General features: G+C 40.0%; 1 protein-coding gene across 47 annotated transcripts in view; it reads left to right on the top strand.

Annotated features, from left to right (window-relative positions):
* Window positions 1-12,802, top strand: part of PTPRD (protein tyrosine phosphatase receptor type D) — a 1,533,354-nt gene that overhangs the window by 1,451,726 nt on the left and 68,826 nt on the right. For all 47 annotated transcript variants that reach the window (XM_077344981.1, XM_077344985.1, XM_077344991.1 and 44 more), the window contains one exon: window positions 12,519-12,694. In XM_077344981.1, coding sequence (XP_077201096.1) covers window positions 12,519-12,694 — 176 coding nt within the window. The remainder of the gene's footprint in view (window positions 1-12,518; window positions 12,695-12,802) is intronic.

Below are 12,802 nucleotides of genomic sequence, written 5' to 3'. Positions count from 1 at the left end.
TTCATGGTGCACCACATTCCTAGGCGTTAGCCATCTTCACAGAAACTCCGTTTCCCAGGTTTTCTTAAGATACATATTTCTAGAGGGAGAATGATAGAATCACCACATACATCTCTCATTGTAACTGCCTCTGTAGCAGCAGCCAGGTGAATGTGAGGGTGCAGAGGAAAGGACGCGCAGTAAGGGGTTTAAACTACAAGTACAACGATATAGGCTAGATATCAGGAAAAAAATTCACAGTCAGAGTAGTTCAGCAGTGGAATAGGCTGCCTAAGGAGGTGGTGAGCTCCCCCTCACTGGCAGTCTTCAAGCAAAGGTTAGATACACACTTTTCTTGGATGCTTTAGGATGCTTAGAGCTGATCCTGCATTGAGTAGGGGGTTGGACTAGATGGCCTATATGGCCCCTTCCAACTTTATGATTCTAGGGTGGGAAAATAAAGGAATATGGAGGGGGAGGAGGAAGATAAGGAGAATTTCTTCTCTGGTTCATAGTCCCAGGTTCTAAATTTCATGTCAAATTGAATGGAAGCATAAATTCATACTCGGGACCTTAGAATTTAAATTTGGTAACACGACAAGAAGGATTATTTTACATTAAAAGCAAACAATAACCAGTGGCATGATTGAACAGGGTTTCACAAGAGGAGATGCTGTTAACATTTGCAATCAGAGATCCATGAAAAAAAAGTTGCTGCACTTCTGCTATGGTAATAATACTTACATTCAAATTAAGGGTGAATGCAGGCTGCTTGTTTAAAGGAAGAAGAATCCCAGTCTGAGTGTTTAACGCAAAATGATGCAAAAATTTGTTGAGTTCCAGTGTATAATGACTAATTCTGTTGATATTTTGACAAACACTGAGATGTACACTGGGCTCTCAAAGCTTTCAAATATGATGTGCCAGGAAGTGATAAATCAAGATTTTGACACAAGGATTTCTTTGGCCACTCATAAGAGTGGTTCCCATACCAAAAGTTAATAATATGGAAAATCCACTATTTAAAAAATAACCGTATGAATTGTCCTTATATACCAAAATACACAGCAAAGCAGATACAATGGTAAAATCCTTGTTTGAATTATTCACTGCTTATCCACATCAAAATATTCTATGGCTAAGGTTAAAAGGAAGTCAGGAAGAAGAAGAGCTCTTTTTTGTACCCTGCTTTTTACTACCCAAAGGAGTCCCAAAACTGCTTACCGTACCCTTCCTTTCCCCACTACATATGACAGATAGGTGAGGTTGAGAGAATTGTGACTGGCCCAAGGTCACCCAGCTGGCTGCATGTGAAGTGGGTAATCAAACCTGGTTTTCTAGATTAGAGGCCATCCCTTTTAACCACCGCACCAAGCTGGACATAGGCAGAAAGTCTCAGAGGAGATTTTGTACAATTGCCGCAGCTATATAGAATGTTCTTTTCCTGAAAAAAGGAAACCTTCAAAAGGTCAGGAAGACCCTGCCTACTTAACAAAATGGGACTCAGCTATTTTATACAAATACTTGTATAAAAGGAACAATAAAAATACTTGTATAAAAGGGACAATAAAAAAGGACTTGTATACAAATACGTATAAAAGGGACAATAAAAAGGACTTGTGGGACAGTTTCAATTTTGCCTGTTTTGCATGGGCACACAATTATCCAGTTATTTCTTCTGCTACCCTCAAGAGGTTAGCATTTTCCAAGCATCAGTGAGGACATGTATGCATGTCTATCACTCAGTGACTTCATATTATCTGATGTCGTACCTGTATGAAAAAGCTTTCTCAGATCAAACCACTGCTGGAAAAGATTTTCATACAAATTACATTGCTTCCAGCATAATCCATTTTCAGGGAAAGCCATTCTCCCACAAGGCACTGACTGGGTGCTGAATAACGGGGTGCATTTAATGGCCACAACCCTGTCATCTTGAGGCAGGCGTGCTTTCCATTTTGCCTGGAGTGACTGAGTTCTGCTGCCATGGACTCATACCAACACAAATCAGCTTTTTATACTGGATTGCAATCTCTTTAGAAACAGCCACATTTATGTCACTTACATTTAGATTTGAGCTTTTGCAAGAATTTTATATGAAATGTCACTTTTACATTTCTAAGTTACTAAATTTTAGAACATCGGGTTGCAATGTGGTATTTAAGCAGAATTCTTTTTTCCAAGCGTGGAGACTTTATTGTACTATATTGTCAGCCTAGGAAGAAACAGTAAAGATTCCAAATATGAAAATATGTAGGCTGCCTAGCTTTACATTCATTGCACAGATGCATTTGTTTTTGGGTTACCATGGAAAGATGTCTTTTAAGTGGGGGATGTGGTTAAGGAATTTAGCCAAATATGCCATGTCCAGAATGTGTATTTCAGGACTTTTATTTTATCCTTCTAGGGATATTCCATTGAAATTAATGGACTTAGGGTCAGCATTTGGGTACTTTTAAATTCTCCATAAAGCAGTCATTAGATCATAGTGGAGTTTAATGAACTGCCAGAGTTGGCTCTGGATGGAGTCCAGTTTCATTCTATGACCGTGTAAGAAAGCCAGTAAGTGGAATACTGTTCTAGACCTATGGAGACTTGAGTTCAGATCTCTGTTCAACCTTATTCACTAGATGGGTTTGAACAAGCCACACTCTCTTAACCTAAAGTACCCTTACAAGGAGGTTATTATAGGGATAAAAGGGGGCATATCATTCATAGACTTGTTCTGAGTTCCATGGAAAAGGTTTGAGATACAAATGTAAAGAATTTGTGTTTGCAGCCATGTATTATGTATAACCTAGTGAGTTTCATGCAGATCATTATTCCATACAAGGAATTCAGGTTTTCTAGCCAAAATTTCTTGAAATTCTGTTCTCTTTCTCCATGTGTAGTCATTACTATTAAATTGTGCTTACTTACTTTACATTTTCCCAAAACTGTATACATCAGACTCATTTATTATTAAAGTGTTTATTGTGGATACTTGCAATATTTTTATCATGGTAGCATTCCGCTTTACTAACCTCTTTGCCAATACATACATATCTTCTTATCAGCCAATCTCTTCACAAAGATCATTTTTATATTTGCAACAATGTTCAGTTTTGTTTATTTCTTCTCTTTGTTTTTTTTAAACCATTGTTCTCCACTAGCATTGCATCTTAATTTTCCTTGTGCATTCATCGTATTTTCTGAAGGTAATTGTTTACAAGCGCTATGGAGCTTAATCCTATTACTTCAAACTCTCTTTTAAAATACACTTTAATTGCACATTTCCTTGGAAAGCATTGCTGAAACAAAGGTTTATGGTTTAATTTGTCTTAAAAAGGGAGATTGTGCAGTACTTAGCCTTTGTCAAGACTTGAAACAATTTCATGATGCGATTTCAGTCTGCAAATAAAGTGTGAAGTCTAATTAAAGCTATTTAAGATGACAACTTTTCCCCAGTAAATCAAAAAGAAGAATGCTGAGGTCTGCAGTACCAGCCCCTTTGTGTGACTCTTGTTTCATTTACCTTTGTACACACAAAATGTTTGGCTTGTTTTAGAACCTTTTTAGTACAGTTCATTAAAGCAGTTGCAGTAAATCAGTAGCCACCAGAAGAGATATTTTTTATGAATTCCAATTGCTTGTAGTGGCAACATTATACTGAAGAATTTTGCATGTGTAGCTTGTGCGTGAGAATAAGAGAGAGAAGCTGGAAGATGAAACTTGGGGGGACTGTCCTTATAGGAAAAGTAGTTGGGATACCTTTGGAAAAATGAAAATATTTTGTTTATTGTGCAATTATTATTATTAGTATTGTTGTTATTATTATTTAATTTATTGCCCGCTACTCCTGGAATGGCTCGTGACGGGTTACAAATATGTCCAATAAACTGCCCGTCCAATAAAAACCATTTAAAAAGACAATAAAACACAACAAAAGCAGCAACAACTTGGCAAAATCACCTCTTCAACCTCCCCCCACCCTCTCCTCCCTACCTGCAGGGGGGGAAGAGGGTCAAGATGACACTGACCACTGCAGGAGGGCCACACTGACCTTCCTCGCTGGGAATTATGGCCTAACTAGCATAGGAACTGCAAGCATTTTTGGAAGGCATCTTTAAAAAAAAAAAAAACTTCCCCCTTATTTCCTCTGTCCCTGCCTTGGAACCCCCCCCCCCCCACAATATCTCCCCATTCCCTTCTTGGTTCCTTCCTACCAACCAGCCAGCCTAATTTTACATTTTGCCCTGCCTTCAGCTTTCCCTTTTACCTGCCTCCTAGGGTTTCCAACTCACTTTGAGACTGGGGAAAGTGGGGTTTAGGGAGACGATGGAGCTTCATGGGCCACAGAATCTACCCTTCAGAATGAATCTCTGTTTTTTGGAGATCCATTGTAATTCCAGGAAGTGTCCAGGTTCCAACTGAAAGTTTGCAGCTCTACAATCTCACAGCGCCGTCTTCCCCAGGAAAAACTTGCTCAAATTGTGCAGTGGCCAGTGGTGATGTATATGGTCAAGGTTGCATATGGACAATGTATATGGTCAAGGAATCTCCAGTGGTTGCCACCTGGTGTCCCCTTGCACAGCCTTCTCTATCAGTGGACATGACAGGGGAAGAGTATGGGACCTTTTCCACAATTGTTTTGCTTCCAAGCCTATCCCTACTCCCTCCCATGCAGCTTTGTTTTACAAAAAATATGGTTTGACTATATTACTGCGGTTTCCTAGAGTTCCTTAAAATGTACCTGAGATGAGTCTCAGATGCCATTTTTCCCCTAAAGCTACAAGTAATGTTTCTGATATTTGGGGGAATTTTGACACACACGCTTTTTAAGAATTCAATTTTTTCTGCAATCCTGGGAATTCACTCAGGTTTTCAGAAAAATCTCCCCTATCTGGTCCCGCTTCCATTTTCTTTTAATTTTTGTTCTATATTCTGTGGCACGGTTTGGAATGAAATATATGGGGTGTTCAAGAAGGAAAAGAGCTGATGTTTAAATGGTTACTCACTACATTTTTGCTGTGTCACTAGGTGTCTGTACCTTAAATTTGATCACAGCCTTCTCCCATCTGACACTTGTTCATACACTTCATGCAGATAATAACCTAATTCAATGCCTTTCACCACTGCTGTAGAAATTCACTAGTCAAACTCAGTAGTGTTAACTTGATATGAAATTTGGTCCATTGTCCCCCTCGTAACCTATATCTTTGCAAAGAAAAATTGTACCAAGATGACTGGCATCTGTAACTGATTTTCTCAAATTTAATTAATTATGACAATAGTTGTATTTGTGGTAAAGATACCTTCAAGCGATGGTTGCTAACAAAGGTTTGCAGAATTTACTCAAATTCTGGCTGAACCATGAACCAGTATGCATATTGAAGTGCATATTTACTCAAATTACTGCCTGCACCATCTGATTATTTTTGCGCTAGCAGATTGTTACAGTGTTGCTCAGAATGTTTTTCCCCAGCATGGCATAGGGATGAGGTAAGAGAAGCGACCCTGTAAATTGAAAGCACCTCTGTATTTAAAACCAATCAGTAGCTGGTTCTGTTTTCCTCTGGTTGCATTATTTTATTTAGCCTTAAACTATGTTAAATGGAGTTAAAATAACCTAACCAAAGGGTTTTATTTTCCCCAAGAGAGTGGATAATAAACATGAACATCTCTAAGAGCTACTGTTTGTGTGATTTACTAGTGTTCTTTTTAAAATTTCCTCATTAACAGCACTCTCCACTAACTACCTTCTCCATTCCAGTTTAGTAAATGTGTGCGTGTGGGGTGGGTTGGGGGGGAATGGCATTAGCTTCTAGCAAGAGAAGCATCAGAGATGGTTCCCTATCTGCAGGCCTTGTGCCAAATCAGAAAAAGCATTTTGAGGCCAGTTTGGTGCAGTTACACTGTAGAGACTTCCGCAAAGGATGGTTTAAGCCCACTAGGCAACCCTGGACTACCACTGTCTTCCAGTTGAGTATAATTTACCACACAGGAAGAAATGAAACTATGAATGTAGCCTAGAGGTTCTTGAAGGAAGGTTGAGACAAAAATGGAATAAACCATTAACAGTGCTTAGAATTAGGTTGGATGTCTAGATACCCAATCATTAATGTCATATATGTGAAGCAACATAGACACCATAATCATGTGTCTTCCTGGGCTGGGCCAATAGTATAACTACTCTAGCATTTTGTCTTTACTAGTGGCCAACTATACATAGCTTATGGGTAAAACTTGTGAACACCTTTATCTGGAAGCACAATAAGCCTGTTCACATATCCACTATTTCAAGTAGATTCCTGATGCTTTGAGATGTAATATAATGTGATGCTAAATCCCTGAGGAACCGTGTCATCATGTTTGGCACATGAGAATATCTGTTTTCATTGCACAGAGGGTTGCATTTTTAGGGTTTCAGGGTTGGTTTGTTCTTTATGAGTATCTTGAATTACTACAGGAAAGGAGTGTGGCTGGTTATAGCCATCAAATTTTCCAGCACTAATTAAGGTAGAAAATATATTACCCTGGAGACATATATACCAGTAATATTGGTAGGATTCAAAGATTATCATAGAACAATTTTAGATGTTGCACTGGCAAAGTGTCCTCTCCTTGATAGTCTTAGGACTCCTGCTGTCGTGGCTATAGGCCAGTCTTCCAAAAAGAAGCTTGCCACATTGTACACAAAAAGTGGGGTACTCTTTGCATTTGTTACTCTTTGTGTTATTTTCAGGGCTTTTATGTTTGAAATAACATGTACTTCAAAGAACACTACCAGACATTCATAAAGCTATTGTAATTTATGTAGAAAAGTGTTTCTTTTATACATGCCTGGCCCACATCCTTCAGTTATAATGCTCACTAGGTATAAATTCCTCTTCTTGACCTCATTTTCTCTCTCATCTGCTTAGTGCAGAACTGTTTCATCATCTTTGATAAATGGAGGGTATATGGCATTGTGCCTGGATGGCTTTAAAAAAATCTATTTACTCCTATTTCTACGTTCAGGAAATTCAGAAGCGACCCATCTACTCAGTAAGTTTGTGAATCCCAAATTGTTGCCTTAAAAATAAACTATTCTTTAGAAAGGCTTAACACTGAGTTTGCAAACTGGATACAAGACTGCCAAGAGGGGGGAAATAGAGGGACAAAATCCCTGAGTCTCAAGTCAGCTGAAGGGCCTCTGAAGCTAGCATCATTCTGCATTCCGAATGCTTCTTTATTTATTCCACTTCTGATCTGATGTAGTTCTGCAGTGCAGCCACCAGACACTCAGGTAAGGCAGAGCACAGTAAATAGCAGCTGTTCTGCCTCTGCTGGCAAGGCCTCCCTGCAACTTAGTACAAAGTGAGAAACACTTGTGTACCAGGCTAAGTTCATCAGTCAAACCAGCACTGGAAAAAGGCAGGACCAGCCAGCACTGTTCATGGGTCTTAAAGTCATTGCCAGTTAGTTCTCAGCAATCTGTTTCCTTCTTCCTTTCCTTCCACCCAGTTCCATCATTTTTCTGCTCAGTCAGATCTACCTTGTTAGAGTGTTGCAGAAAAAAATGACCTTTTCTCTTCTTTTAAGTCCTCTTCGGCTTTTATGCCCTTTCCTCCTCCTTATGATATGCCTTAATTTCCCTCTCCATCTTTCTAATTCCCCCTCCCTCATCTCTCCATTTCAGAATCAATTTCTCCTCCCTGGTTGGCAATTTATAATATACTTAATAGTAATACAGAAGCAAACCCATGCTTTGTTTGTTTGTTTATTATGACATTCGTAGACCGTCCCTATTGCACCTGGAGTTTCAGGAAGGTTGGTTTGCCAATGCCTGCCTCTGTGCGGTATCCTGTGTTTCGCTTCCAAAAGTTGATGAAATTAAGCTAGCCTGTGCCATCCCATTTACTTACCTGAGATTTATTGTAATATGAGTTTTTTGTTAACTACAGCTCACCTTATCAAATGTAATAAGTGTGGCCTATATTGGTATACATGCATACATACTAAGAACTGTCAAGTTGCTTCTGACTTATGATGAATCTACGAATTAATGACTTCCAAAATATCATCATTTGAGATTGTCTCAGCATAGGATTTTCAAGGCAAGAGATTATCAGAAGTGGCTTACCTTTGTCTTCTTCTGTGTAGTAGTTTGCTGCACAGGGTTATCTGAAGTGGCACTTCCATTTTCTAATATAGATCCTCCACCAGAGTCACCTTCCACTGCAGCTGCCCAGTAGCCACACTTCAAGGATGCCTCTCTCCATAACACATTGGAACCATCTGTTCTCTTCTGCTGAGGCTACTGTTGACCCCTGAAGGGCGATCTTCTTAGTTTTGTGTGTCAATTGTGACTATTCCACCTTGAGTAATTTTTCTTGACACAGTCTAAACGCCTTACAGTATTGCTCTCAGCTTTGCTGACACACACAAACCTTCTCATGTTGAAGTGTATATTCAAGAGGGGAATACATATATATGTGTGTACAAATATAACATTACAAAATTAGAGATATGTTTTGGATCAGCATCATACAGGAGTGCCCATCGTGTTTCTCAGCAGCCCTGACTCTGTGATAAAAGGTCTTCCATGTCTTTCATATAAGAACTTCAGTTTTTTAGCCAAAATCATTTTTTCTCAGTTGTGTGAGACTCAGCTAGACTCCTTAGAAGCATTTGCCCTCTACAGAATTTGCTTGCCAGTCACAGCTTGGGAAATTCCTGGAGGATTGGAAGTGAAACTTTGCTATTGTTAGACCAAAAGCATAATTGCTTTGGCTCCCAACTCTGCTTCCAATCAGATCAAAGAGAGCCTTATGGCATTTTTGTACATTGGGTATGCACAACCAGAGGGAGACATTAATGTGGAAGCCATGAACTAAAGTACAAGTAACTTTAGAAAATGAGAATGAATTCTCTTATCTTGAGCAAACAATCATCACTTTCCCTGCAACATTAAAAGCTGTGCAAATTCCAATTGTAGTTGGACATTGCTTATGCAGATTTTAGAAGTCTTTATGATTGTTCAGGGTCACCAAGGATGATATTGCAGGTCAAAGCAAACTTCATAAATAATCCATACAATTTAAAAATCCTTTCCAAACTGTATTGGTATTTAAATAGGGTCACAATAGGTCAGTAGTCTCCTTCAAAGATAATTGAGTGGTAGAATGAAAAATTAGGCACATGGGAAAATAATATTTTTTTAGCTAAAGGAAAGTTTTATTAATGAGATTATACTATTATACTTTCAGATTTTCCATTTACTTTGAATCATTCATTTATTGAAACAGCTGACTCCTTTGTGCATCTCTCTAGTGATCACATGAGACCAGTGACCACCCTTTTGGTTTACTCCTAAATTATCATTTCTCTGTCATGGGGATCTTCTGGATCTGAAGGAAATGTAGAATGAGACTAGATTTCTAAACCATCTGTTTTAGTTGGAGTATATTCATATCAATGCGCTCTCTTCCTCATGAGAAATTAATCTTTCTTTATACCAAATTATTCCCATTACCATAGCTGTATTTTCCAACTTTATTTTTGCAACCACTGCATTTAAATTAAAAGCCACAAAAGAATAATCAACTACAAAACCATGCAAATCCAAACATTTGAAATTTTAAAAGAAATGAAGTCATTCCTAAAAGAGATTGGCATCACCAATTATAGGCTCCAGCCATGGCAGCTGCCAGAGTGCACCAAAGGTGAGCCGGCAGCAGAGTGGCAGGGCAGCCCCCGAGACAGCAGCTGGGGAGGAGGACGAGGAGGAGCCGTGGCCTGGTACCAACTGATCCATGGACCGGTCCTGGGCCCAGAACCAAGGGTTGGGGACCACTGATTTAAACCACACAGCTGTTTGAAAATCAGGATGCACTTCAGTATGCATATTGGTTCATGGTTCAGCCACCAACTACAAGCTGAAAAGTGTAGTTAATACCCATACCTCGTCAGTACTGTCAGTTTCTAATCTGACACTTGATATTTCTGTTTTTACACCCAAGGACATGTATCATATTATATGAAAGTTCAACTGAGCCACTTTTTAATTTTTTAAAAATTCTTTGATAGTGTAAAAACAGGTGGAAATAGACATAATTGGATAGACATGAGCTCAGTTCAGACAGCACACAAACAATGGTTTAATAGAACTAATTATGGTTAGTGTGGTTAATTTAATCCAGGGGTGGGCAAATTTTGGCCCTCCAGCTGTCCATGGACTACAAGTTCCATGAGCCCCTTTCAGGGGCTATACCTTTCAGGGGATCATGGGAATTGTAGTCCATGGACAGCTGGGGGGGCACAATTTGCCCACCTCTGATCCAGGCTATTCTGCTAATGTTAAATAAACCAAGGTTTGTAGTTGCTTTTGTGTTGTCTCAGCACTGTTCCAGGCACAAAGAGAAGAATTAAAATCCAGTATTTGCTGAGACAACCAGGATTTGAGTGACAGGCTACAAGTTCTGATTTCATAAATTAACCATAGATAAACAAGCCACATTATGTCTAAACCAAAATATTATACATATAGACATCCAAAAAGCTTTTGACAGTTTCTCCCTATAAGTACCCTATAGTCATGGTATAAGATGCTAGTTTCTCTTATGAATTGGTAACTAGTTCAATAAAAGGAAAAGTAAATGGACAATTTTTTATGATGGAAAGAACTGGGTCTTGTACTTTTCAGCATTTTTGTCAGTGATCTGGAGGAGGGGGTGGTGGGATTAATAATTGCAGTTGACAAATTGGGAGGAGCAGTGAACACCCTAGAAGATGTAGATAGAATTCCACAAGATCTGAACATGCTGGGAAAGGGGGCCATTGAGAACAAGATGCAGTTCAATAAGGAGAAGTGCAGAGTTCTATATCTGGATCAGAAAACTGAGAAGCATGCATACTGTATGGGAAATATGCTTCTGGGTAGCAGTGCATGTGAATGAAATCTTGGGGTACTTGTGGACTGTAAGCTAAATATGAGCAGACAAAGAAGGCAAATGTAGTCTTGAGCTGTATCAATAGAGGCACCACATCAAAATTGCAAGATGTCATAGGCCCACTGTATGCCACACTGCTCAGATTGCACCTGGAGTACTGTGTGTGATTCTGGATGCCTCACTTTAAAAAGGATGTGGACAAAATTAAGAGGGAGCAGAAGGAAGTGATGAGGATGATCCAGCGATGAGGATGACCGAACCCTATGAGAAAAGTCTGAGAGACTTGGGAATGTTTAGTCTGGAGAAAAGGAGGTTGATAGGGAACATGATTGCTCTCTTCAAGTATTTGAAAAGTTGTCACTGACCGTTTATGCACTGGAGGTTTCATGCCAGGCTGCAGGCTGGAGTTTTAGTTGTGGCAGGTTGTCCCACCTATTCCTGCATCCACACAGGGGAGCTTTTGGCCTGGTGCACCGCATCTGCCCCCGATTAGTGCTCCTGCATGGGAGCTGGGGCAGTGAAGTTCCCAGTGCATAAACGGTCACTTGGAAGAGGACAGGGCGTCGCTGCTGTTGGCAGCAGAGGATAGGATCTGCAGTAATGGCTTTAAACTATGCATAGAATGGTACTGACTAGGTATCAGACAAAAGTTTCACAATCAGAATAGTTCAGCAGTTAAATCAGCTGCCTAAGGAGGTTGTGAGCTCCCTCTCACTGGCAGTCTTTAAGCAGCTGCCAGACAGATACTTATCATGGATGCTTTAGGCTGATCCTACATTGAGCAGGGTGATGAACTAGATCAGTGGTCCCCAACCTTTTTATCACCGTGGACCAGTCAACGCTTGACAATTGTACTGAGGCCTGGGGGGGTAGTCTTTTGCTGAGGGACGTTGCCGCTTCCTGAGCCCCTGCTCCGCTTGCTTTCCTGCCAGCACCCCTGTCTTCCTGCTGCCCGCTGGGGGGGGGCTGCCAGTAGCAGTTGCCCAGTGCCACGCCGAGGGAGAGCCCCAGCCATGGCGGCCGCAGGAGAGCACCAAAGGTGAGCCGGCAGCAGACTGGCAAGGCAGCCCCCGAGGCAGCAGCCAGGGAGGAGGACAAGGAGGAGCCTCGGCCGTTACTGAATGATCCACGGACTGGTACCGCTCACCAGACCAGGGGTTGGGGACCACTGAACTAGATGATCTGTATGGCCCCTTCCAACTCTATGATTCTAAGAAAGAAGCAGAGATCTGTGCTATGGGGTGGGAATTCTATGACTAATCCATAAATGATTAGAAGACACTATATTATTTGGTGGCATGAGAATTTGTATCGGTAGCAAAGATTATTGTTTGCTTTTTAAAGCCAGTTCATTATTTAAATCTCATGTATTAAATGGAGTAGGGACCAAACTGTTTGCAAATTTCACAACTCCACAGAGTTCAATAATGGTATGGCCACTGTGATTCACCTTAATTACAGATTATATCCAAATATCCTAGTACCAAGGTTCAAAGAATAAATTGTTTACGTAGCTATGGAAATAGAGTTTCTGTGATGTTGTAGATTACTGAGTGTTAAATTGTTTTGCATCTTTTCTAGAAAATTAAAGTGAGATGATGTGAAATACCCTATTTTGCTTTTCAGGCATACCAGGCAGTGATTATATTAATGCTAACTATATAGATGGTTATAGAAAACAGAATGCCTATATTGCTACACAAGGAGCTCTCCCTGAAACTTTTGGAGACTTCTGGAGAATGATGTGGGAACAGAGGGGTGCAACTGTTGTTATGATGACCAAATTGGAAGAAAGATCCAGGGTAAGATACTTGCATATTTGTGTATTTACTAGCCCCTCTATCCATAAAACTGACTTTACAATGTGATAACAATAACCTGACATTTTTTTTCAAATTTCATTGATACTA

The sequence above is a fragment of the Paroedura picta genome, chromosome 7, assembly GCF_049243985.1.
Source record: "Paroedura picta isolate Pp20150507F chromosome 7, Ppicta_v3.0, whole genome shotgun sequence".
NCBI classification, from domain to species: Eukaryota; Metazoa; Chordata; class Lepidosauria; order Squamata; family Gekkonidae; genus Paroedura; species Paroedura picta.
This window is presented reverse-complemented; position numbering and strand designations above follow the sequence as displayed.